The sequence below is a fragment of the Patella vulgata genome, chromosome 8, assembly GCF_932274485.2.
Source record: "Patella vulgata chromosome 8, xgPatVulg1.2, whole genome shotgun sequence".
Taxonomy (NCBI): domain Eukaryota; kingdom Metazoa; phylum Mollusca; class Gastropoda; family Patellidae; genus Patella; species Patella vulgata.
This window is the reverse complement of record NC_065886.2, coordinates 49,760,759-49,787,995: the sequence shown is the minus strand read 5'-3', so window position 1 is coordinate 49,787,995 and position 27,237 is coordinate 49,760,759. Positions and strand designations below refer to the sequence as shown.

General features: G+C 34.1%; 1 protein-coding gene and 1 non-coding gene across 2 annotated transcripts; both read left to right on the top strand.

Annotated features, from left to right (window-relative positions):
• Positions 1-302: 302 nt before the first annotated feature.
• Positions 303-4,235, top strand: LOC126829524 (uncharacterized). Its single transcript, XR_008789104.1, has 6 exons — positions 303-349; positions 2,003-2,174; positions 2,480-2,570; positions 3,178-3,355; positions 3,618-3,766; positions 4,088-4,235. It is a non-coding gene; the product is annotated as an uncharacterized LOC126829524 (transcript).
• Positions 4,236-8,045: 3,810 nt separating this feature from the next.
• LOC126829507 (protein Jade-1) lies at positions 8,046-25,951 on the top strand. The gene is made up of 16 exons (XM_050559422.2): positions 8,046-8,180; positions 8,606-8,688; positions 11,505-11,581; positions 12,063-12,223; positions 13,895-13,933; positions 14,104-14,264; positions 14,775-14,833; positions 15,285-15,374; positions 16,266-16,328; positions 16,979-17,097; positions 17,673-17,778; positions 18,014-18,184; positions 18,888-19,054; positions 19,512-19,632; positions 20,706-20,831; positions 22,004-25,951. The coding sequence occupies exons 2-16, from the start codon at positions 8,613-8,615 to the stop codon at positions 24,083-24,085; spliced, it is 3,618 nt and encodes a 1,205-aa protein (XP_050415379.1). The 5' UTR covers positions 8,046-8,180; positions 8,606-8,612; the 3' UTR covers positions 24,086-25,951.
• Positions 25,952-27,237: the final 1,286 nt, after the last annotated feature.

Sequence of the window (27,237 nt, the reverse complement as noted above, 5' to 3'; positions counted from 1 at the left end):
CAATTTCACACAACTTCTGTATATTATATGTTTATTAAATCTAATGTTTCTACATTAAACATATTTTACCTTTGTTTCTATGGAAAGGGCTGATATAGGTTTCAAGCCTATTTGTTTGATAAAAATATTGTTTAAATAAAATAGTTTGTAATTGGTAATTTATGGCTCTTTTAAAAGCTAAGTGTCTTAAGTTTATGAGCGTTTTTTTTTAGGGTTCTTTCAAGTATTGTGAAAATACCATTTGTTGAATAAAATTTCTATAAAAGCCAGAATTACGAAAGATGTTACACAACACTTTAAATCAAGATGAAGTCTATTGTTCTGTTAGCGATTCTGGGAGCTGCAGTGGGTATGTTGAAAATTGTTACACCAGTTATTAGTTTCCATTGTAGTGCTAATAAGCCTGTAATCAAGAAGTCTTGTATCTAATCTAACATTCCCCTCAAAGATTCTTGATAAGGTATAGTCAAGCCGCAGATAATTGACTACCTAGACCAGTTCTAGCTCTTTGTTGAGTTCCAGTCAGCCCATCGCCCCACACAAAGGACTGAAACAGCTTTGATTTCTTTCATCGACACTTTCATCCGTCGATTCATGAAGTATCAGTAACTGACTACGGAATAGCTGGATCTTCTTTACAGTGGTTCGGCTCATATCTAACCACAGTCGATATCAGTATGTTAACATTAACAACTCTTCGTCAAAGCAAGTACAACTATCCTGTGGGGTACCTCAGGGGTCATTGTTGGGACCCCTCTTATTTACACTGTATACGCATGAAATGAAATGAGGTTTAGCATCCTACTAATCTGCTCCGAATGGGCTATAATGAAGACGGGCATACGCCAGAAAGTGTGCTATGAGGGAAATTATGCTTGGACAGCGGCGTTACGACCTACTCATATATCAAGTCCAAACAGCCAATGAGTCTTTTACGTACACGAGACCTCGCTTCTGCACCACTGACAAGGGAAACCACGTCCACTGTGTACAAAATCGCCCGGAAACCTCATTTATACAATACGATGTTTTATGCTGATGACACACAGCTGATCGATAAATGTAACCTCATTACTGCCAGCCAGCTCTCCACAATACAATTGGTTATTTGGAAAGTTGCCTAAACGGTATTAAGAACTGGATGTCTGCCAACATGTTAAAGCTTAACGACAACAAAACTGAGTTTCTCCTTATTGGACCTGATCACAGACTTAATACTTCCATTGTGAATTCTCTCAAAATAGGCAATTCAGATATTCCGATATCAAATGTTGTGAAAAGTCTTGGCGTTTTCATAGAATCAAACCTCAGTTTCAACTCTTACATATACAACATCTGCAAGATTTCTCATTTTCATCTTCGAAGAATAGGATCAATCCGTCGTGTTATACCTGAAGGTGCTGCTGCTGCACTGACTCGATCTTTCGTCCTGTCTAGAATTACAGCAATGTCGTACTTTCTGGAGTAACTGATGATAAAGATTTTTCAAAGGATCCAAAATCGCGCTGCGCGCATTGTGACGAAAGCGAGATCAAAATCACACATCACTCCCGTCTTAAATAATCTTCACTGGCTCCGAGTGCGCGAGCGAATTAACTCTGACATACAAAACATTAAATATAACAGAACCAATATATCTTCAAAATCTGTTGATACACTCCCAACCAAAAAGGTCACTGGGATCCGAGAGTAAACTATTGTAAGATGCACCGGTTTATAACGTGAAGAAATTTGGTTCAAGGACTTTTCAGTACAATGCATCAACCCTATATATGGAATTCGCTACCACCTTCCATTCCAAAATGTGAAACATTGTCTATCTTCAAATCAAGTGTGAAAACATGGCTGTTTAGTCACTATAATTAATCCACGAGAACCCTTTAATGCGCCTAAAGCATGCACTATTGGTGTGAATTGCGGCGCGATATAAATTTCGTTATTATTATTAATTATAATCTTTACAAAAATGTGTTATTCAATATTGTGCCTTCTGTTCTTTCAGCCAAACCCACTCAGAGAATTGTTAATGGAGAAGAAGCAACACCAAATGAATTTCCCCATATTGCTTCACTCCAGGTCGCTTTCTTAGGATTTTTGTGGAGTCATAGTTGTGGTGGAATCCTAATATCACAAAACTATGTTCTAACAGCTGCACATTGTGTTGACGGCCAATCGTAAGAAACAATATTTTCCGCTATATTTACTAAAAAATATTTATAGTTGTTACAGCCGTGACTTCAATAAATTTTGGGAATACACAAACTAATTTTCGACTTCAATTCTTTATGATATCGTATTTTTGTAAATTAATTTAACGTCGGTTGAAAGATCGTTGTCGCTCCACCCCACCCCAGTGCACAGGTAGCCTAGGCATATAAATATAACCTAGGCTTATAAATATAACCTATAAATATAACCTAGGCTTATTATAACCTAGGCATATCATGCCATGAGCAAAACAAAATGTTTATCTCTCCAGAGCCAGTAACCTTAGAGTAGAACTTGGTAAACATAACCTGGATACCACTGAACCAAATCAGCAACGTATTAGTATTGCCCAAATTATAATGGTATGTATGTTTAAATTAAAAATCTTAAAATAAGAAAGTATATATCCTAAAATTAGAAAGAATATATCTTGAAATAAGAAATGTAACAAAATTTTATGATATTCAGTTAAATGTTATGCAAGAGTTAAATCTGTCTATTGCCGATCTTTCTTTAGGCCATAAATGTTATATAAACTATTAATTAGACATTTATTAACATAACAAGACCATAATCAACTCTCGATGCCATAGGATGCTCCAGATTTTAACTGGATTAGAACGGTTTGGCCATTTAGTGGTTTAATTTAAAAATGGAAAAGCTAGACAAAGTCTCAAATATTCCAGTATTGTTGTTAAGATAATAAATAACAATGCACACATCTTGTTAAAACTACAAACAGTGATAACTTGGCTCAGAATAAAGTAATTTGAATGAAATTTTCAATATATTCATTTTGCATTATCTATTATTTTGGATCTATTATGTGTCAAACTACTGCTTTAATCTTAACTGTGTCACTAAAGAAAGAATAAATTTTGAAACACACACGGGTCCGTGTTGTATCAAACTACCTATACAATACTTACATAATATCTACATGGTAAATTTGTCTTCATATTCATACAGAATCCTGGATATGACTCAAACGCTGCTGGCTACCCTAATGACATTGCTGTACTTAGATTGTCCAGTCCTGCCAACTTACTTACTGGATTTGTAGAAACAATTGAACTGTCCCCAGACGATAGTTATGATGGAGTATCTGTTATTTTGGCCGGTTGGGGTAAATTAAGAGGATCAGACAGTAAGTATGTCGGCCTACTAATGCGTTAATTTATATTTTATCTTAAATGCAAAATATCTGAAATAGTATCCCATAATAAATGGTGAGTTTTCCTTCCTGGCAGTGTTGTGACATAAATGGTGTAAGAACATAAGAATATCTAATAGTACACTTTTGTTTAATCAAATCATTGTTTCAATGAAACAAAATTTGCTTAGGATCACCGATGGTTACATCTGATGCAGATGACCGATGGCTGTATATCTGTCTATTTATTACACAGGTGGTATATCCAGGTTATTACAGAAAGTCAGTATGCCTGTTATATCACAATCAGCTTGTACTAGTGAATGGTCGGGTGTATCCGGAGCAGCAGTTCTTGAAACACACATCTGTGTTTTTGATCCAAGCTTTGGAACAAGCGCTTGCAACGTAAGTTACTTTTGAGAATATTGAACGCATTCCCAAACGGATCATTCGTTCTTATGGGTTTTTCCCTCTCGGACCGTACCATTTATGCAGTAGCAGGGGTTACGGTCAAAATTGTGCCGTTGATTAATTTTGTATTGTTGACTAAGGCAACCTATTACAAGTGGTTGCTGAGGATAATTATCTCTTACCACTGGTTGGAATCGGTAGGTCATGGCAATAAATAACGTGTTTGAGATTTAAATTATTATGGACATTTTCAATAAAAATTTAATTTGTTCTTATAAACTCTGGATAAACGATTTTCTGATTTATTTTGATTAGGGAGACAGTGGAGGACCCATGTATTGTCCTAATGGAAATGGTGGTATTAATGTATGTGGTGTTACATCATGGGGAGAAAGTGGGTGTGGTGGAACCAGACCAAGTGTCTATGGAAGGGTGTCCAAATTTTTGAACTGGATTAGAGCAAATACAGACCTATAAATAAAGTCTACGTTAAGTGTTAATTAATTGTTGGTTGTGTTTTTTCAATGACTATCCCGTCTTCATTAGTCCAAATAAAGCAGAAGAAAGTATAGGACGTTAATTAAGCCCCATTTCATTTCATTTCATTTCGTTGACTAGTCGTTCGGATTGCACGAAAAACTAAGATCCCGAGTATAGTTAGAATTGAATTGCAATTCAAATGTAACATTGCGCAACATTTGATGTAATCGATAAAGTGTGACCAAAAATGATCTAATTTGTCCTATCAAGGTTGCCTCTGTCCCGCCCTTATTGGAACCGCACCATCTCATCATTTGGACAAATTAAAATAACTACGGCTATTTACGATTAATGTGGGGAGGGGCGCGAGGTTAGCGCGTGTTCGTTGTATCATAATGTCTTCCATTGAGTCAACTGGCATGGTTACGATTCTCTGGTTGTACATGACAAAGAGTAGGGTCGCCTGTCCGACCTCGTGGGTTTTCTCCGGGTCCTCCGGTTTCCTCCCACTGCTAAAGACCCTTACGCGCAAGCGAATAATTGAAATAAAATTGAACCATGTTAGTTCCGAAATGACCTAGTTTGTGTCGAGTGGACGTTAAACGTCATTTCTCTCACGACTGATACTACCGACATACTACCATACTTAAAGGAGCTAAATCGCTAATATTTGGGACCAAGAAATTGACACAAATGGGTCGCAAGGCATATAATAATGTAATTTGAATGTATATAAACTGATTTACATTCAACTGTTTCTGTTTTACTGTAATTTCTAATCTTTAGCGTCTGGTTATTCCAGTCTACACCGATGATATTTATTGCGCATGCTTTCCAGATAAGAATATAGCGTCACCATTTGACATGACTTGTGGAATATATCTAGCCGCGTTCTTTGAGCCCCTTGTTCAAAATGGCGCTGAAACGCATTATGGTACACGATTCGTATACCAATGACAAAATGATTATTTTGTCTTGAATATTGGATATCAGAAGCCCATCTTTTCCCTGTAAGACCACAAGACCAATGTTGATTTGAATTGACAAATAATTCGTGTTTTCTATGTCGAAGATTTTTCATGATATTGAGTTAGAGACTTAGCTACTTTAAGCGACATTGCAGAAACACGACAAAGCACAACACAAACAATACAGACATTATAACATTACAACTAAGATCTATAATTATCGGCCCCTTAAAACATAGACGGGAAGTTGGGCGTGACTGTCTAAATTTGACCATATGTTAAAATTCTTGGGCGTATTCCTAACCGTGACAGATGCGTCTCGGAAATAGTCAGAAAGGGATATTTCCACTTGCGAAATATTGGTAATATCCGCCACTCGTTGACGTAGTTTGCGGCCGTGACAATAACCGGATCACTAGTAATCTCCAGATTGGACAACTCCGACATCCTCTTGGCAGGTATCTCGGCTGAAAACAAAACTACAGAATACGGCTGCACTAATTATCATCATCATCATCATCTCCAAAAATAATTGTCATGTTCACGTTTGAAATCTGATTCCATGTGTTTATTACGTAACCTAAGACCTTTGGCTGCAGATCATTTCCTATAATGCAGCACATATATGTACACGGAACTCTCTACCACTACATCTATGGACAGCCCATCTTTTAAGCGGCTTTGGACAACAAGTAAAACCCTACCCATTTCAGTGTTCATATTTATAAACTATTTTCTGAAAATTTTGTCAGCGATTTCAGCATAAAACACTGTTTGGGGTCCAGCACATAATAAGAACTCTTATTATTATTATTACAAGAAATGAAATGGAATGGTGTTTAATGTCCTACCGTTCTGCTCCGGTTGTATTACAACAGACAAAACAGGGAACGTACAAAGTGCTAAAAATATGCAAATCTTTCCAAGAGAAAACAAAATTAAATCTATCGTGCAGATGAGGCTGGTGACAAATGCATCGGGTGTTCCTGAAACAGTTTTGAGATTTTAGTAGCTGAACATGTCGAAACCCCTCCCATCGCGGCACGCTGTCCAGCGACTTTATTAAAACAAATATTCTAACAAATTTTATTGAAAACCGTCAAATATGTTGAGCGAAGAATTCGAAAACGTATCCTACCCCATCTCTACATGCAGATGAGGTCGTGCTACTGCTACTCCGAAAAGCCATTTGCGTAGAAATCCCTCTAGTGGGTTTGGACTATGTTGATCAAGAAGTGGAGATGTTTAAGGTGTCAACTCTTTGTGTCCCTGGCCTGGAACTGTATGTTGAAGCATTTACTTTTCAGTCCATAATATGTCGACCAACTTTAATGATGTTTCGCCCATTACGGTTTTGCCACGTTTAGATGCCAGGAGCAATATCTACGCGAAAATATTGGTTATTATTTTCCTATGTATACTAAACCAAGCAATATCAGATGAAATGCAATAAGCTGTCATTTGTTAACATATATCCCATTTTTTATAAAGGGGATAATTCCCAAACGGAAGGGCACAGAACGGCAAATATCGATAGTGTTCGTTTATTCATGACCTTAATGTTTCAGACATTGAAAAACCGGTTAAAAAAACGCGAGTTTTCGTACAATCAAGGGACATAATCCGGGAAGTTACGGTCCGATATGCGCCAAATTGTGACCTCTAGAGGGCCCACAACCTTGGTATTAAATACTTACTTACACACTATGTCCGTACGAGGAGCGGCCATTTGTCGGGCAGTTTCGGTTCGATTTTCACGAAATTCACGGTGTTATATTTGAACGGTTTATAAAATCGGATAAAAATTGTGAACTTTAGAGGGTCCACAAGCTATAAACGCGATTTTTCGTTCAATCAGGGCCCATAATCCAGGACGTTACGGTCCGATATAGGCTACGCCGATATCGAAAGGAACCGAGATCTTTCGGTTATAAACATACATTTTAGGTTTCATCAAAATCGGATAAAAAAAATTGTGACCTGTAGTGTGTCCACAAGCTAAAAACGTGAATTGTTTGTAAAATCAGGGGCCATAATCCATGAAGTAACGGTCCGATACATGGTAATATCGAAAGGCACTGAGATATTCGTTGGGATATAAACCTATATTTCCAGTTTTCGTCAAAATTGAATATAAATAGTATATCAAGAATGTTCTGATAATTCCCTGATTTTATATAGTACAAATAATCTTTAAATGTAATTTTCTCGATACAAGAAAAATTCACATATAGGCCTAACAATTGCATAGTCAGACTTCGGGTCTTAATCTAATAATAATACTCATTTGAATGAACGATTACTTTCAGAATAATTTTATATAAAACTTCCTGCAGTAGTAGCCTACTACTAGTAGTACCGGTATAGTACAAGTAGCCTAATCTAAATTGCATTTTTCTTTTTTCCATACGATCTGTTTTTTACAATGGAAGATTGGTCACTTGGATTTACTTTTTTTTAAAATCGATCGCCATTCAACGCGATGTTTACAAAAAACAGTAAACAAACCGGCATAATTATTTCGTATCGTCCCGCTCTGCATTTTGGACCTGTCCACTTCCACGTACCATCCATTCAATTTACAAAATTATTACTTGTAGTCTTTCATAGCTGTACCTTAGTTGTTTGTTTACGTGTTGTTTATTGTGCTCTGTGATATCGCCATCGTGGAAGTACACGTTGAACTCTCGCAAGTATGTTTATTGCGTGTATTTGTCATCAAAAATCCATGTAAAAGAGCGTTCGAAACCGTGGCTACAAAACAGTTGCTGTATAATGTTTTACTGATATTCATTTCCGGTCACGTGACTTAAAATAACGTGAAAATTATCGCCATGATGGCGCCAAATGACCATCTCCAAATTTCTTTTAATAATTTAGTTAATATTGCGATTATCAATTTGGAATTTGTATAGCTACATTCAGGAATATTTATGGCAGCATCAGAACGGAACGCCCAGGTTAGTACTCTGGTCAAAATACGTTTTATACGGTCATGAATACGTAATTAGATTAAGGAAAATTTGTCGTTCGTGAATGCGATGGTGTTATTTTTTTTTTTTTTTTTTAGGAATTTGGGTCAGGTCAAATTTTATTTCAAAGTTCGTTCATTCAGCCAATTGACATAGGTTAAAATACACTATATTGATGTTATAGGTCTTCATCTACAATTTTAGCACCATATTAAAAAAGATAGAATTTAATAAACGCCTCAAATATGACATAAATTCACCCGCTTGATTTAACCAATGAAATGTCGGATTGATCTATTTTTAGTATCACATTGTAAACATTAGATCTGTATGACAACATATTGTATGCTGGTATTTGCATTCTTTAATTGTATTATAATGACATCAGTTGTATTGTAAAATTTCTGTTTCAGTAAAAAAATGGCAAACAAAGGCAGTAAGAAAAGAAGGTTAAGCACCGATGATGATGAAGAAGACTATATACCATCCAAAAAAAGTAATAATTACTAAATCTAATGTGTAACAACTACAAGTAGTACAAGTAACGTAGCAGGTCGTTTCATCCCACTACCGGTTCACCCCGGGCTGTTTCATCTGGGCTTTTCATCCCAAATTTACACGGGTCCTTTCATCCCACTTATATTGAGTCGTTTCATCCCACAAATTTAAAAACCGGTATTACATGAATTTTTTAATAATTTATTTATACATTAATACCAATAACAATATGTCAATGCAATTTTATCATGAATAGTTGGTTTCACTATAACAGGATTGCCAGTGATAGAACAGATCAAAGAATAAAATTGCACAAAGCCACTAATTCGTCATGTGTTATCTTGAGATGTTCAGACTACCTGGCGCCTCAAATAAACCCAAGGTTAAAAGAAAGCATGCAATGTCCACCATACAACAAGTTCCATTGATTTACGATTTATTTTATCATTTATCACACAGTTTAGACCACAATGTGTGACGATTCACATTTTGGTATTCTAAATGAATTCTTATATTTGGAATTGTTTAGTTTCATTTCGTGTACGGAAATTAAATCAACGATTAGTTTTAAAATTAATTATCAATTTAATTTGTCTTATTTAAAAGGGGCTCCTGCACAATTTAGTTGATTATTTGATAATACGTATAGAGCCCATGATTCATGATGTATTTTGGTGAGTGATTAAGCTGTCAATATGTAATTATAAAATACCTTTTTATAAAGAAGAAAAATGATGTTAGACATCATAAAGTAACTAACAATACATATGAGTATACTTTATTACAAAAACATCGGTGAACTAATCTAAAATCATAACGGCAATTAACTAACAATACGAATATACAGCGGTGAACTAATCTCGGTCGTGATCAGTAATCAACAAAAATCGACGAGTAAAACTTATTCATTCCATATATTATTTTTTATTTAACAATAAGTAAGTGTTTAACAGTTTATTTAATGATAAGTACAACTCAGTTAATTGACTGCTATTATAATAACAAGGGGGGTGAAACAGCCCGATAAAAAATTAGGTTGGGATGAAACAGCCCGGGGTGGAACGGTTGTGGGATGAACCGACCCGCATCCCATGTATATTGATACAACTCTGACGTAATGCGACTGGGGATTTTTCATTGCTACGGCTCACTTCGTTGGTGAATCCGCACCTTAGTTTCCGTGGGATTTTAATATACATGTAGAACCAATCAAACGATAGATAACATTTTTGTGAATATTATGATGCGTGATACTCCGAGATCCGACAATTACAGCCTTAGAAAACGGGATTTATCTGTTTTGCTGACTAAAATTTTCTAAATTTCGAATAAATATATCCTACTTTTTTGTGGTATCATCCAGATTATAAATATTTGACATATTATCATTCAAATTATTACGATTTTAATAAATCTGAGCTGATTATGACGTGCAGATTTCTGTTTTAAAATTGATACTAGCGATTCTGAAGAGAAAATACCGCTTATGACGTCACTAAGATATGACTGAAAAGCACTTATTTTGGTGCCATGCCACGCATTGACTGGTATACAGCATTTGATTACGGTACATCATTGATGTCAATCTCGGATTTTAAAATTCCAAAATTTTGGATCTAATTAGAATATTTTGATGAAATAAAAAATTTGGGGTAGCATTTTATGTATATTTTCACAAAATATTTATAAAAAATTTTTTCTGTCATTTGAAACTTAGACCTGAAACCCCTACTGGCAGTTGGAATTCTAGTAGGCCGTATCGCAACTGTCCAGGCAAAATTTTCATCATAGCACACTGTATGGCGTAAGCCCGTCTTCATTAGCCCTGTTGGTGTAGAACAGTAGTACGTTAAACCCCATTTCATTTTAATGCATGTGAAGTGAACATCCAGGGTATTTTGTAGAATTGAGGTATTTCAATTTGGAATTTTTCTAGGCACAAAAAGAACCCCTGTGCCTACCTTTAGCTGCATATTAGCTATTATTAGGTCATCTGGACATGTACAAATACATGTACAATGACGACTACAGCACCATATCATTTCTTTATTATCAACACAAATTGTTGTTTTTGTAATTGTTTATTCATTCGTAGATGACAGACTATACATACAATGACTATAAGGGTCAATTAATCTGGTACTAGATATGTTGTCATCCAGTCATTAAAATTTCATAATTTTTGGGGAGATAAAGCTATCAAAATTTGTTTGACTCATTCCATGAAGTCCATCATTTGTGCTCTTTCACTAACACATATGCAAGTTTCTCTGACAGCCATAATTGAAATTGCTCCATGAAATAAATTATGTACGACTAATCACTATGCCACAACATTCAGTAATTAGGATATATATTTATTTAAAGAAATGATCCTTTGTCAGCAACAGTATAATATACTAGATTATATCAGGAAACGCTATTTAGAGCAAAATTATATGATTGTTTTGTTGACCTACTTCAATGGCTATTATACAAGTGATATTGAAAGGTTGTTTTGTTATTATGATTGTTTATCAGGATATTTGTTTATTCAGTGACTCTACATGTACCTAGAAATCGTAGCGTTGGAAATTCACAATTAATGCCAAGATTTTGACATGGGAGTTTTATTGTTCTGAATGAATTGTAACACTATAACTAATATTAATACATAAAAAAACCAAAGATTTGTTGCCTTTACCAAAGTTTTTCAGTGGTTAATTTGAGAGCTGTAGTTTACCAGTACACATATTATATATTAAAGATTTGATATTGAAATTAATTTTATAACATGCTTATTTTGATTCATAATTTAAATTAATTTATTTTTAGCACCAGTTAGTAAACATGGCCCAAATGGTTTACGTAGTCCATCATTCAGTTTTACTCCCCACAACAAACCAGCTGAGGTAAGTAATAATTTTCATGCAGGTAGATCAGGATTAGAGTTAGTTGTGTGTGTTAAATAGCTTTATTTAATGTCCGTTTTATTTAGTATCGCCAACAATAAAATTATTAAATGATAAAGAAACAAGGTCTGAGGTAAAGAGTGGATGTAGCAATCTTGTTATTTAAAAATATACATTATCTACAATACATGTACATAAATATATTCATTTGGATGTATATAGTAATTGATTGGAATGTACAATTAATTAGCATTTACATTAACAATAAAGGATTGTCTGAGAATACTATTTTTTCTTTGTATGACCTTATCATGATTTGTTTGTTTTGATTTGCCCACAGTGGCAGGAACATTTGATTCTGAGAGATCTGATTGTTACTGATGTAGTTGTAACAATTTAAATGCTAATTAGCATTTTAATTTATTTGAACAGATTGATATTTGTTTATTTGTCTTCTTTCATTCTGTGGTGTATTTTTCAGCTGTACCGTAAAGATCTGATTAGTGCTATGAAACTGGCGGATTCAGAACAATTACAGAATGATGATTATTTATTGATAGCTGATACATGGAGACAAGATTGGGAGAAAGGTGTACAAGTTCCTGTTAATGATCTGGCTATATTAAATGAACCTAAAGTCAAGTAAGACTATTGTTTTACTGGCATAATAGTTTTAAAAGTCTTTGTTATATAAGGTTGAAAACTTGAATTGAAACTTATCGATTTAGAAATGAAGTTTATTTTAATGGGTATAACAGGGTTGGTAATAAGTGGTGAATGGTCGTTTGGGTTACCGGGAGATTGCCATGCTTAGAAAATGGGCAAACGACCATTCGTTTCTGTGTAAATTGGCCGTTTCAGTCTGTCATGTTTATAAAATTGTGCGAGAGCCATAAAAAGCTCCTGATACCTTGAATATATGCAGTTTAAAAGTAAACAAAAACTGAAAGTAGTTTATTAATCTCAATATTTAGGAGAGCGATTTAGCTAATTTGCAGGAGTCTTTAATGACTCCTTCGAAGGAAAGCCGACGTGCGTCGAGAGGAGCAGGAGCAAAAGTTCCCCTTAAACGTGAAGGACTTCCTTTTTTCGTATACAACAAGGCAAACAAAGGGAGCGATTTCCCCAGCGAATATAAGGGCATTCCGATCACGTGATACTTGGTGTCTCAATTTTATTCCCTTGTCAACTGCACAGCCTCGATTTTGTTCGTTTTAAAAAAGGCAGTTGTGAGACAGTTGTATTGAAGACCTTTGTCGTGGGACATCAATGATGACTTCTTGGACGACTTGGGCGATGATATTAGAGACTTTTGGCAAACGTAAATTCCTGGTCCGCATCGCATATCCGTAACGATTTTGCGTGTGACGTCCTCAATGCGTGTGTATTTCTCATACGTGATACGGCACACGGATACGGCAGCACGTATCGAACAGCTTTCATACGGAAAAGGTCCGTATAACATCGTCGTCTTTTTACCGTATGTTTTGCTACTTTTAGACGCTGAAATGTTGTACCGTAGCGTTTTTATGAATATATGTATATCCTAGAACACGAAGGTGTATATTTGAAGTGATTTTAACCATGGCAAAGACGACTTCACTCCCTTCAGGAATTTGTAGGCTAGGTACTTGATTAGTACTGATGTTGATCTTGGTAGATAACTGCCATTATGCTGTAATAGAACTACGCTCAGCTCAGCTACCCATACGTACGCGGCGCGAAAATCTACCAAAACTCTAAAACTAAATTAACACAACGTATCAGGTGACGATACGAATACGTTATACGGATGGGAAAAATTCCACTTGCCAAAAGTCTCTAATAAACTGACATAACTTACCTGTAAGATATGTAGTACACGCTACACTGAAATATGACAAGAAGCGATGTGAAGGGTCAAAGTTCTGAATCGTTGCTTTCATAGGTTGACAGGGTTAACTACATACGTGGGCAAAAGTATTCATTCATATTCTGTTTGTTGTACAAAGTTATGTTCATATTTAATATTATATAAATTTAAACAAAACAAAGAAAAAAAGACTTCATTTCTCAATTTTATTGAATTCTGATCTTTTACTCCTCAATTTCTACAGGTTACTATAGACATTGTCATTAATAATACATACATAGCAGAAAACTTGATGGGTTACCATAAATCATTTTCAGGAAACCTGTGTGGTAACCTGTTAGGTTGATTTAAGCCCTGTGGGTGATATAACATTAGGAAATAATTTATGCGAGGGGAAAATGGCATATTGTACTAATTATACCAATTTTATTGAATATCTTCTTCATCTCTTATTTTTTCAGAGAAATAAGAGAAAAATGCAAAAATGGTGATTTTAAAATGTGAGTATAGATTGGTGTATTTCATGTATTCGTCTGTACTGTTTGTCGTATTTATACTATACTAGTTAATACTTGGTACTTGTAAGATTTTTGAAGAGGAATGAATTGATTGGATTATATTATTGTTACTTTGTTAAGCTGTTCAATAATGGTATATTTATGTATTTTAGACCTAGAAAATTTCTACATGCTGTACAAGATGAGAGCTATCGTCAGGGATGTCATGAATTGACAGGAATGAACCAACTTTCAGAAATGGTAGTACGATATGATTTAGATGACTTGGATGTATGTTGGTTGGAAACTGTTAATGATGAACGTGAGGAACTAAGTAAGTGGTCAGTTAGATGTGATGTACATGTAGGTCTACCTAAAAATAACAGTATAACATTATTCACAATTTACTATATTGCTGTCACACTGAAGAAAAAAAATAACATTTTTTGATCAAGTGATTTAAAGCAAACTGGAGCCTAATTGTTTCGTACATTCTTTTGTCTCATGTTTCTTCTCTTGAATTTATCAATCTCCAATCTAATTTATTTCGTTTGGTTTTATGTTTCTGATTTACTACGCTGCGTAAGAGCATCTGAAGGCTGATAATGGAATCTTTGTTAAGGGACATCAGTGGGTTTATATTTACATAGATCAATGGACGGTGTCTGGGCATGATGAGCAGAGCTGCGTTTTCATTTGGCTTTTTACAGCACACAGCTAAAAGCATGACACAGTGATAAAACTTCAGATGTGGAATATGAAAAACTGATTTGCATCCAATTGCCTAACTTTAGAATTTAGTAAACAGAATGTTTTAGAATTTTTTTGTATAATTGATTTTCAGGTTTACCATTAATACATGAATGGACAATGGAAAGAATAATGGAAGAACTAGAAAATCAGGCAAGTATAATTTTGTGATTCTAATGCCAGGAAGTATGTACAATTCAAGTAACCAACAATCTCCAGTTTAAAATTGTGCGCTTAGAAATAGATTTAGCAACCCAGACCATTTTCAGTTGTGCATTGTCGACCATTAGCACACGTTGATGAATTTATATTTTATTTTAAAACTTTTATGATCAACTTAAGATTATTTTTGACACAAATCTGTCAGGCAGTATAATTTACTACAGATAAATGATTATTCATGGCACAATGGTGAGAGAAGATCTAAGAATAAGCAACGGTATAAACAGGCCTTTAGGATGTTATTGGAAACACATTAATATTGATGTAATTCGTTTGTGTTTTAGTGCCGGAATAGTATGAATACTATAATCAAAGGTATAAACAGGCCTTTAGGGTGTTATTGTGAACACATTAATATTGATGTAATTTATTTGTGTTTTAGTGCCATAAGAGTATGAATACTATAATAAAGAGTGAAGAAGGATTAGGTATAGAATATGATGAAGATGTTGTATGTGATGTTTGTCGTTCTGTAAGTTTTATATTAATAATTCAACAAATAATCTCCCGTATATCATAACGTTATTATCACATACTAAAAGAGATAATCTTCTTTATTTAAACTTATTCACTATAAGGTTGTATAAATGTTTGCACAAGTCCTTGAAAAACCTTAAATCATAGTTCATCCCTTGAGAGAGTCCTTTAACAAGGGTTGAGTCCCTGAATTCTTTGGAAATGGTTTGTGATCCTTTGAATTATGGTCAAAGTCCTTGAAAAGGTTAACTTCTTGTGAATCTTATTATGTAAAGGAAATTTTGGGGAAAGTAGAAACGTTTAATTACTGCTAGGAACTGATAGTGGACAAAATTTGAAAAGTTAAGTAACCCAAGGGAGACAACTCTAACAAAGATTTTTATTTGATCTCGGTAGTAAGTTGCTCACTTTTAATTAATGTTTGCCATTTTGATCATGAATGGCTTTCCAGTTGTTATTTGAATGAGAGAAGCAGGTGATTAATGACTGAACACAGCCAGGGTACACCAAGTTATTAATGACTGAGCACAGCAAGGGGATGCTATGAGTGGTGTCATTAAAATACAACCTTTTCCTGCAATCTGAACATTAATAAAAGACAAAAAAATATGATAATTATCCCAGGAAGAAGAGGTCATGGACAACTTAAGCGATGTCATTATCTGTAAGCACGGCAATTCATCCGTTAACAGTGGTCAGAAATTTAAAGAATGGTGGATGATATTTCTGAAAAAACCTAAAGACTGGCCTGAGGGGAAACTGTTGAAACCAGTAACCTTTGTTATCTGATGGTATTTGAATATAAAAAATTTCATAATACTAAAGATTTCTGTTATTAATGTTGGTAGACTATAATGTAAAGTAAATATGATTTGTTTTGTTATAGCCTGATAGTGAAGATGGTAATGAAATGGTATTTTGTGATAACTGTGATATTTGTGTGCATCAGGTAAAAAACAAATTCCTATAATTCTTGTAATCCTGTATTTCAAAGTTTAGCTATCACGCACGCTCAGCTCTATTTTCAACCTTTTTTTTTTTTTAAGAGATAAGGCCCTCTTTTTGTATTTTGTTGTTAAGTTGACTTTCTAGAATTGTAATCCACAAAGTTAATTGGTGTTAGCAAACATTGACATATTGCAATTTAAAAATCCAACAAATTAAGTCAAAATGAAAGATATTAGTTCGAAAACTGTGCACAAGTCTAAGTTGTTTTGAACCCATGTTTGGATTTGAAAACTTGATAGACTAAAAATAAATCTACTGTGTTCTAGAATATAATCACAAATGAATAGAATAAAACTGATAATTCAAAGAAAATATATTTCATTATTTACACTGTAGTTCAAGTGGCTCGTAAATCTAAAATAGAATTAACCATATCTTAATATCCGATTGGGTTTATTCGCAGTCAGACTTGTAAAGACAAGGGAAAAGAAATTTTGAACTCTAAAGAAAAAATGAAACGAAACATGATCTGTGTTGTAATCACCATAACCATGTGTATGAAACCAGTACCTGTTAGTAAAACACATTTCTGTACTAGTGGTAACCAATGGTAACATAGAATGTTCTGTATATATAATATATATTTTGTAGGCATGTTATGGTATACAGACTATACCTGAAGGAAGTTATTTATGTCGTGCATGTGCTCTTGGTGTTAAACCTACTTGTTTACTTTGTCCTAATCTAAAAGGGGCCATGAAAAGTACCAGGTAATGTTTTTTAAGTATTGTTAAAGTAGCATTATGTAAGATTTAGATAAAGAGCTCAAAAATAGATGATGCACAATTAATTTATTGAAAATTTCATTCAAATTACTTTATTCTGGGCACAAGTTATGACTGTTTGCAGATGGGGTGTCGATCGTTTATTATTGTAGGAATGATCCTCGACAACCAAGGCTTAAGTCTTGATTATCCATTTATCTTAAATTGGTAAATCTCGATTGTGTTCAAATCCATTTAAATCTCGGCTGTCTGATGGTCTAGAGAGTAGATTATGGGCTTGGCATGTGAATAAATTTCTAAATAATAATGTATATAAGATATAGCCAAAAGAAGAAAGACCTGCAGTAAGCAGATTTAACTCTTACATAATACAGCTGAAAGAAATATTATTGGAAACAATTTGTACCCATTACACATTTATTGTATTACTTATACCTTTATTCATTGGTGGTTTTCAGAGGAAATTTAATTCAGTGTTGAGTGCTATATATTTTCTCAATTAAACAGCAGTAGCAAGAGTTGAATACTTAAGAATTTTTATATTATTTCTGTATTTGTAGGAGTGGTACTAAATGGGCTCATGTCAGTTGTTCTCTATGGATTCCTGAAGTTAGCATTGGTTGTGTTGAAAAAATGGAACCTATCACAAAAATTTCTTTAATTCCAGTAAGTTTTGTCGACGATTTGTATATATCTATTCTTGAATTCACTTGCAGGACTGACTTATATATAAAACAATGTCATAGTGGATCCTTATCTATTATCCATTGAATTAAATATCATTTTTCAACTCAATCTATTACTTTGTTAATTTGTGACTTGTAGGGTATAATCCTTGCACAGTTTTGCTTTGATTTATTAACTTCTTGTAAATAAAAGAATGTATTCCATATATTTGTAGGCTAGTCGTTGGGCTTTAGTTTGTTGTTTATGTAAAGAAAGATCTGGAGCTTGTATACAGTGTTCTGTACGTACTTGTAAAACAGCATTTCACGTAACTTGTGGTTTTAATCATGGTATGGATATGAAGACAATCTTGGATCCTGCTGAAAAAGATGGCGTTAAACTGAGGGTAAGTAACGGCAACTGACAGGTGAAAATGTAGGAGGGGAGAGTGGCTCCTGTTTTTTTTTTTTTATAACCTCATTGCTCGCTAGAGGATGGTGCAAAATAAAATTTGGCTATTGCTGAAAATCGTACGGGTGGGAGGGAGGTCTGTTTTTTTTTATGAGAACAGTGCAGAAAGTCATCACTTGTCTACGGTTTTGCTTTCATTTATTGTATCTACTTAGAGCATAAACCCCCAACATCAAGTCTACTCTGAACACTGACTTTGGCTTTTTCAAACATCGAGTGACTGAAGCCAACAATTATGAGCCAATTAAGATCAAATGATTCAAATATCTTTTGATATCGATAATAAAGACCCTTAAATGAGTTTTTATGTTCTGAATCAATTTAATACACTTGAATAGATATACATGTATGATGCATATTTCTTTTATAAATTGCGTATCGATGATTTGGGCGGGGTTTTTATATAGCTTTTTTTCATTAAGACCAATAAAAATACTGCATGCGAGTAATGCAACCAATTTTGTGTGCAGACGGTGCCCCAGAAACAACTTATTTTATTTGTGTTGCCTAATATAATAAGAATGTAATTATTATTTGTATATTTTAGATTATGGTAGGTGTTAACAAGTAAAAAATAAATATTAGTTTGAATTTATCTTTCTATGTGTTAAAAGTATCATTCTGTATTTTATTTTCAGGCATTTTGTCCAAAACATACTCAAAATGGTGGAGAGTCTGGTTGTGATTCACCATCTTCACCCAAATCTCCTCGATCACCTCGCTCTCCAAAATCTCCACGTAAAGATGGTTCTTCCCCAAGAAAGGACTTGACTAAAGAAGAAATTGCTAACATTCGTGCCAAAAAGTAAGAACTTTGATTAGATACAACAAAAGGATACACTGGTCTTTTTTTATATATCAAACTAAAACACTTTTATACAATTCCCCTATCCTAAATTCTCTATTCTTTGATGGCACTTAAATGTAGATTTGCATACTTGGTCAGTCTTTTGGATGTCAATAATATGTACAATCCGTCGTTTTCATAGTTAAAATTTGGCTTAAAGAACTTAGTAATTAACTCAAGGTATATTTTATGGATACACAAGTACTGAATGCATTATGCAACATCCCAGTGATTTAATGATTATCTCATAGTAGTAGTGAATTAAATGCCCTCAACTCTGTCATCAGGTATAGAGAACATGAAAATAAAACATTTAAACTAAATTATGTTGAGTTGCAAGAATAGTAAGTGAATCAAATTGCATTACCTTGATTGTAAGTTTTCGTGGAATTTATGATTATTTATTTATATATAGATTGAAGGAAATAGAGGATGATTTTAGTGGGTTTGTTGATGTAACAGAAGCAGCTAATACACTACAAATTGATGTTGATATTGCTGATGTGGTCACAGTATACTGGAAATTAAAAAGAAGGGTAAAATTTTTCTCTTCATTTCTAGCCTAACTATCTTTTCCAATTATTTTGTTAATAACTACGATTATTAAAATGACTTCATCTTTAATTGACCTACATGTACATACGAGAGCTGGCTGAAAAGTTCTAAGCCTGAAAAGGGATACATTAGTTGGCTTTAATCAAACTTTTGCCACCAAGAAGTACAATCATTGAATGAATCATAAACATAAAAACTGCAGCTGTAGTGTTATTATTGACTTCGTGTCAGACCATCTTGTGAACCTACCCATTGAAATCACCAGGAATGGACGAAACTGACTATAGTGCTGCAGTCATCAAGTGCCTGCAACTGAAAGGACTAACCCAAATACAGATACAAGCCGACATTGTCTCCACTTTAGGGGATGACGCCCCTTGCTTTTCCATTGTAAAGAAGTGGGCTACGGAATTTAAGCGTAGAGAGAGGCCATCAACAGCAAACATTAAAGAAAACATTACCTGGCTGCATGATATGATAATGGCTGATCAACAGTTCTCCACTTGACATATTGCCAGTGTTGTGGGCATGTCTCGAGAGGGTTGAGCACATTATCGTCAATGATTTTCTGCAAGATGGGTGCCAAAGCTCTTGATTACAAATCAGAAAGGTGTCAGATTCCTGACGTCCTGTGACAATCTGCGCCATTTTGAAGCAGATCCTAACATTTTTTTGTCCAGATTTGTAACCATGGATGAGACCTGTTTCCAAAAATGAAAAAGGAACTAGCCGAATGTCATTTTCCTAGTAATAATGACGTTATGTCAGCTGTGAATGACTTCTATTGTAGGGTGGCTGAAGAAAATTTCTTCTTGACCGGCATCCAGGCCTTGCAACATTATTGGCAAAAGTGTGTACATCTTGAAGGGGACTAAGTAGTAAAATAAATGGACACCATCGACTTTGTACAGGTCTTTCACAGATCTATAGGCTTAGAACTTTACAGTCAGCCCTCGTAAAACATTAATGATATGCTTTATCAAATTCTGTTATTCCTTTCGGGACAATTAGAGACAGTTTAATAATGTATTCTATTATATTCTTCATTTTCCAGGCTAACTTCAATCGGCCATTATTAATGCCAAAAACTGAAGAGGCTGACAGATTGGAGAAACAACAAGAAGATAGCTTGGTTGCTCGAATGAAGATGTTTGTTCATTTACGACAAGATTTAGAACGGGTTTGTTATTTTATTCATTTCTTTTCATTATTGTTGGCTCGTTGAAGATGCAGACTCAGTGACTAGGAGGTCCTGGGGTCGATTCAGGTGTTGGCCGAGAATTTTCTGATGATTTTCCAACCTACTTTCCACTTGTCAGTGGTTCAGGACGGACAGAGGACCTGTTCTTCAAATCAGGCAAAAGACCAAGTCCTGTCTACACAATGTTGTGCATGTAAAAGAACCCCTGGAATTCGCAGAAAGTAAGCAGAATTGGCATTGTGGGGACAAAATTTCCTTCATAACTAGCGCCATGACATATGGCCATCCCTAAATAGCACATTATTTCTTTTAGATTAGAAATATCAACATATCTGTATCTTCCTTCCTTTGAGACATTTTCATTTCAAAAAGTTTCCTCTTATATTTTGTTTTTATATGCCCACATTTTCATGTGGACGTATATTGTCGTCACCCCTGTCCGTCCGGACGTCCGTCCGTCCACAATTTGTTTGTGGACTCTCTACAGGTCACAATTCTTGTCCGATTTTGACGAAACTTGAAATATAGCTTTATCCCCAAAAAATCTCGGCTGCTTTCGATATTGGCATGTATCGGATCGAAACTTCATGGATTATGGCCCCTGTTTGTACAAAAAATCACGTTTTTAGCTTGTGGACCCTATAGAAATCACAATTTTTATCCGATTTTGTTGAAACTTGAAATGTAAGTTTATAACCCAAAGATCTCAGTTCCTTTCGATATTCGCGCATATCGGACTGTAACTTCCTGAATTATGGCCCCTGTTTGTACGAAAAATCGCGTTTTTAGCTTGTGGACCCTATAGAAGTCATAATTTTTATCCGATTTAAAAAAACGTATTATGATATCACCGTTACACCCTAAGGACGACTGAGTTCGAATTTCGTGAAAATCGGCCAAAAATTGACAGACAAAATGGCGTAAAAATACTAAAAATATGGTATATCAAGGTTGTGGACCCTATAGAGGTCACAATTTTTATTCGATTTTGTTGCAACTTGAAATGTAAGTTTATAACCCAAAGATCTCGGTTCCTTTCGATATTCGTGCATATCGGACTTTAACTTCCTGAATTATGGCCCCTGATTGTACGAAAAATTGCGTTTTTAGCTTGTGTACCCTGTAGAATTTATTTTTTTATTTAATTACAGGTGAGAAATCTTTGTTATATGGTTAACAGGAGAGAAAAGATGAAACGGCAGTTTTTGAAAATTCAAGAAAAAGTGTTTATGGCAGCTAATATTTATTTGACTGACTCTAAATTAAAATTGTCTGGAAAAGAAATTCAGAAAACAGTGAAGAAATATAAAGATTTTAATGTGTACCTAGCCCAAAATATAAACCCATTACCTAATTTGCCACCTACATTAACGGCTTGTTCTGATCTTGAATCTATGACAACAGATGATGAACGCAGTGAACATAGTGGTCCTATTTATTCTAAACGTTTAGCCTTACGAATACCATCTGGTCTTGAGAAATTAGATACAGATCCTATTCCATCAGTGTCAGTTAAAACCGAGTTTTCTGATAATGATGGAGATGTAGAAGCTGATGAACCACCTGTTCTTGAAATGGAAGATATCGGAACCCGTAGACGTGACTTTGCTAAAGGAACGCTCGTTAAGGGTGATAATGATGCAGGTGAAGATTCAAAAAGTAAAAAGCCAATGCCTGATTTAAAACCTGAATTGAACAGACCTGGTCGTGATAATCTATCAAAATCCTACAAGAAAACAAAGACTAAATTTTTACGATCAAAAGACAAGAAGTCTCCTATTAAAGATGAAGAGATAGTTTTTAAATCAAGTGTTGTTATTGATAAAACAAAAGTAGACAATAATACTGCAGTTATAAGTGCTAAATCTTTTGAAAAATCTCTTAAGAAGAAAACATGCAGTGAAGAAGACTCTAAAGCTAATAGTGTCGAAGAAGGTAAAGAATTGAGAAATAGTAAAACTAAAGATACTGTGTGTAAAGTGAAAGTAGTCAGTGTAGATAATATAGAAAAAGACAGTGATTGCCAAATATCAATTAAAGATAAAAATACAAATTCTAAAGATCAGGTCCCAAATTCACCTTCTAGAGACAAAAACACAAATTTAACTTCAGTCGACAATTCTAAAGATAAAAACACAAATTCAACCTCGAAAGAGAAAGTCCCAAATTCTAAAGATAAAAACTCAAATTCAGCTTCTAAAGATAAAAACACAAATTCAACTTCTAAAGATAAAATCACAAATTCAACTTCTAAAGATAAAATCACAAATTCAACTTCTAAAGATAAAAACTCAAATTCAACTTTTAAAGATAAAAGTTCCAGTTCTAAAGATAAAAACACAAATTCAACTTTAAAAGATAAAAGTTCAAGTTCTAAAGATAAGAACACAACTTCTAAAAATAAAATCTCAACTCATATGTCGAAGAAACAGTCATTTAAGGTGAAAAATGAACTGTATGGTTTATTATCCAAACCAAACTTACGCATAGATGAATCTATCAAAGACAAAGTGCAAAGTAGAATTCTGAAAACAAGGGGTAAATTAAAGCGATTAAATGGATTAACAGATAAGATGCAGCCAAAGATTGAAGCTTTCTTTGTACAAAATGGTTCTAGTGCTAGTACACGATTACGCTATAACTCTCGGCATGGTTTAAATAACGTAACTCCTGTAAAGAAAGCTTGTGAGGCCGATACTCACGGTTTGTCTTCGAAACCTAAAGGCAGTTTGAGTGGTTCAAAAACCTCTCTTGGAAGAACAAGACAAAATAGTCCTTTACAAGTGAAACCTGATCCCCATAACCAGATAGATGAAGATTCGCAGCAAAGCTCACCCGAAACACGGAGTTTCCGACGTAGAATTGAATCTAATTATGAAACTAATGACAGCGCAAAGAAAAATTTGTTTAATCCAAATACAATGTGTAATGTAATTGCTAGTGATAATTATAGTGCCATACCCATGTTAATATCTCCAAACTGTTTATCTCTAAAGAAAAGTTTAAAAAACACGGTGAATAATGCTAGAGCGTATAGATCTCAATCTCCTTTATCTAGTGATTCTTCACATAATGAACAAGATACAGGAACATCAACTCCTAGACGTGTTACACGCAGTCGACAAATAGATAATGATGAGAATTCAAGGGAAAGTAGTACCACATCTACCCGTTCTAATTCTAGATTAAAACTTAGTAATACTTTCATCAAGGCTACAAATTTTAATGCATGATGTGATTTATTAGTATTATATTTCCTAGACATATAAATTATGGTTATACATCTATATTTTAGATATTTTTCCATTTATTTTAAGAAATACAGCGTAGAAGATTTTAAAATCCTGAAAATTAATCTTTCCTTTGCATTGTTATCGGTGTGATTATTGTATGGAAGTGCTACAATGTTATTCAAACAAACAAGCTTAATTAATTCATAACAAAAACAACACAAGGTATGGACATAACTACTTCTCTATTATTTAATAACGACGTTTCGTAACACATACAGGTCACGTTTTCAAGTATGTGTTACGAAACTTTGTTATTAAATAATAGAGAAGTAGTTATATCCATATATACCTTGTGTTGTGTTTCATTATGAATAGTTAAACCCTGCTTCTAGATGTCATTTAAAGAATTGAAGCTTATTTAATTCTTATCCATTTATAAATATAAAACCTTAACCTTTAATGTTGAATTATATGGAGCTCAGTGAATTCATGTATTTCATTACCAGACAAAAACAGTTATTCCTTATTCTCTTTATTTAATCATGTGAATGGTTTTTAACATTGTATCTGTGAAGAATTTTACTATTTGTTTTGATTTTAAGCAATTTGTAAACTAGTTTTTAATTTACATATATAATAATTTAAAGAAGAATGATAACTGAATCTGATTACATCTCGATTCTACTCACACCACATCACTTAATGGGACTGATAGAACTTACTTGGTTCATGTCACTTAATTGCAATTCTGTCTATTCAGAATGTTCTGAATTCACAATCGGGCATTTCCCATTATTAAATGTATTTTAGTTTATCATGTGCCCAAGTTTTACCTTGAAAATCTTGTATGTATTTATTCACCGATATTGCTGGTCACTAGTTATTGCTCAAGTCAGCTTGCAGGATTTAAGATATATTTCTGTTATTTCTGAACAATTTGAGAGTTGATTGTATCATATCTATCCAAATGTTTGAAATTGGAATGTAGCTTTACGTCTCCATACATTGGAACTTGGTTCAAAAGAAAAGATACCAAGACTTTGAGATGCTACTGAATAAAAAGCAAAACATACTCCATGTCAAAAAAAGATATATATGGAAATTAAAACTGGAACTGGCTTCAATTAAAATTAAAACTGGAACTGGCTTCAATTAAGCTTTAACATTCAATTTTTGTATTCGGCCGATTTCCATTATCCAATTTATTTGTTTACGATATACCGGTACAGTATTTTGATTTGGACATTAGTATAGACCTGTCTGATTGCTTTGCCTCTGAATCTTCTGTTTTTGAAGATTCTAAACCCATTCAGTTTGTTTCTTAAAGATTTTCAAATCAAAATCCAGAGATACATGTACATGAATTTGCAAAAATGATATTTTTCACAAATTATTAACAAGGGTGAAAACAAATCCATATTTGTAAAATTTATATGTACCTGAAAAGAAAATCCATTTTAGATTCAGATTTTTGACAATCACACTTAAGGCCTCTTTTATCTTGGATCTGATAAAGTGCTTAGTTATCTCATATTTCTTGGGTGTAGACTGTAAATGAAAATTTTTATCGAATTATAGTTCAAACTGAATTCTCAAGTATGCACATGTTTTAAATGGGGTAGGTCTATCTTTGGTAACACTATGCTAATGTCTATATTAGTAAATGATAAAGTGGTTTTTTTTAAATCAATGTTGGAATGGAGAGAACTTATAAAAAATGTATTGGTTGTTAGTGAGATGTGCAGCATTTAATGTGTCATTGTTATAGCCAAGTTGTATATAGATTATTTACAAGTAAGCTATGATGTATTTCTTTATTGTAATTATTATATCCACTGCTCAGATCCAATAAAATGGACAGAAAGATCTAACTTGATTTTCTAACCAGCATTTTCACCACAAAAATAGGACGTGATGAAATGTCTTGGGTTTAGCCAAAGAAGCAATTATTTATCTTTTTACAGAGAAAGGGCGAGGGGGGATCAAATTAGTGAGTATTCATCTTCAATAGAAGGCTTGATCTCGCTTTAACTACGTACATCTTATCAAGGCTTTCACGTAATACCCTGCAAATTGCGGCACTAATTTCGATTGGGTACAAGCCCAACTTGTGAGCCTATCAGATTCCTCGATCGTCGCGAATACCAAGTCTTGTGCTTTCAAGCTAAAATGTCTACCTTTGATAATCGAGTTGCAAAGTTCAAGGTTCATTCAATGTCTGTAGATAACATAGCTATTTGTTCGGGAATTGTGAAGTAAACAAGCAACGGCCAGATATTGTGCAACTCGCAGTCGTTGGTCTTGTAAAATGCCTTCATTGATTTCGAAGATAAACATTTTCTGCTTCGTTGGTCGAGAATTTGAAATACAATAACTCTCCTTCTAGATGGGGTACAATATTCAAACTTGGTGTATGTGTGTGTTTTTTTGGTAGATACCTTGACCGAATTGAAGATGAACGTTTTCTGCTTAGGCTTAAAATTTAATTGCTCGAGTCTTTGAAACATAATAACGATCCTATTCGGGTAGAATGTTCAAACTTGGTTTAGGTGTTTATTTGGTAAATGAGTTGACTGAGTTCGATGATGAACCTTTTCTGCAAAAGCTTAGCGGTGGTAAACAATTTTATTGGTTGAGATTTAGGAATACGGTAACTTTCATTCTAATTGGGTCTCATCGTGAGATTGATGACTCGCAATATAGTTTCATTGCATCAGTACCTTGAATAATGGTCATTTTTTGCCTAGGCTAAGTTTAATTGCTCGATGCTTTACGACGAGAAATATGCGTTGTCTGTTGGCTTGTTGGAAAGTACCATAATCCTAGTCGATATTGGAGAAAATTAAATACCTTGTAATTTTTGGCTGATTTACGGTAGATGCCGTTTCAGATGAACTATTTGTCCCCTGAATTTGATCATCTTGCTTATATGAATATGAACCTAATAGACTTGGTCATAAAACTTAGCCTTGGCTTATTATCCAAGTTGACCTCAAACCCCCGTGATTACTTTGGCAGATTCTTCAACTTCATTACATGCCACATATCCCTCAAAGTATACTCACTTTCTTTGCTAAAACTACGGTCTTGGTTGGGATATTCAACAGTATTCTGATCATTGTCTGAATAGCTTAATTTAGTACCAGACAGTG

Coding starts and splice junctions, on each gene's coding strand:
- LOC126829507 (XM_050559422.2), top strand. CDS start 8,613: ATGGCAAACAAAGGCAGTAAGAAAAGAAGGTTAAGCACCGATGATGAT. Junction 19,055..19,511: donor GCTAACATTCGTGCCAAAAA/GTAAGAACTTTG, acceptor ATTTATATATAG/ATTGAAGGAAATAGAGGATG. Junction 20,832..22,003: donor TACGACAAGATTTAGAACGG/GTTTGTTATTTT, acceptor ATTTAATTACAG/GTGAGAAATCTTTGTTATAT.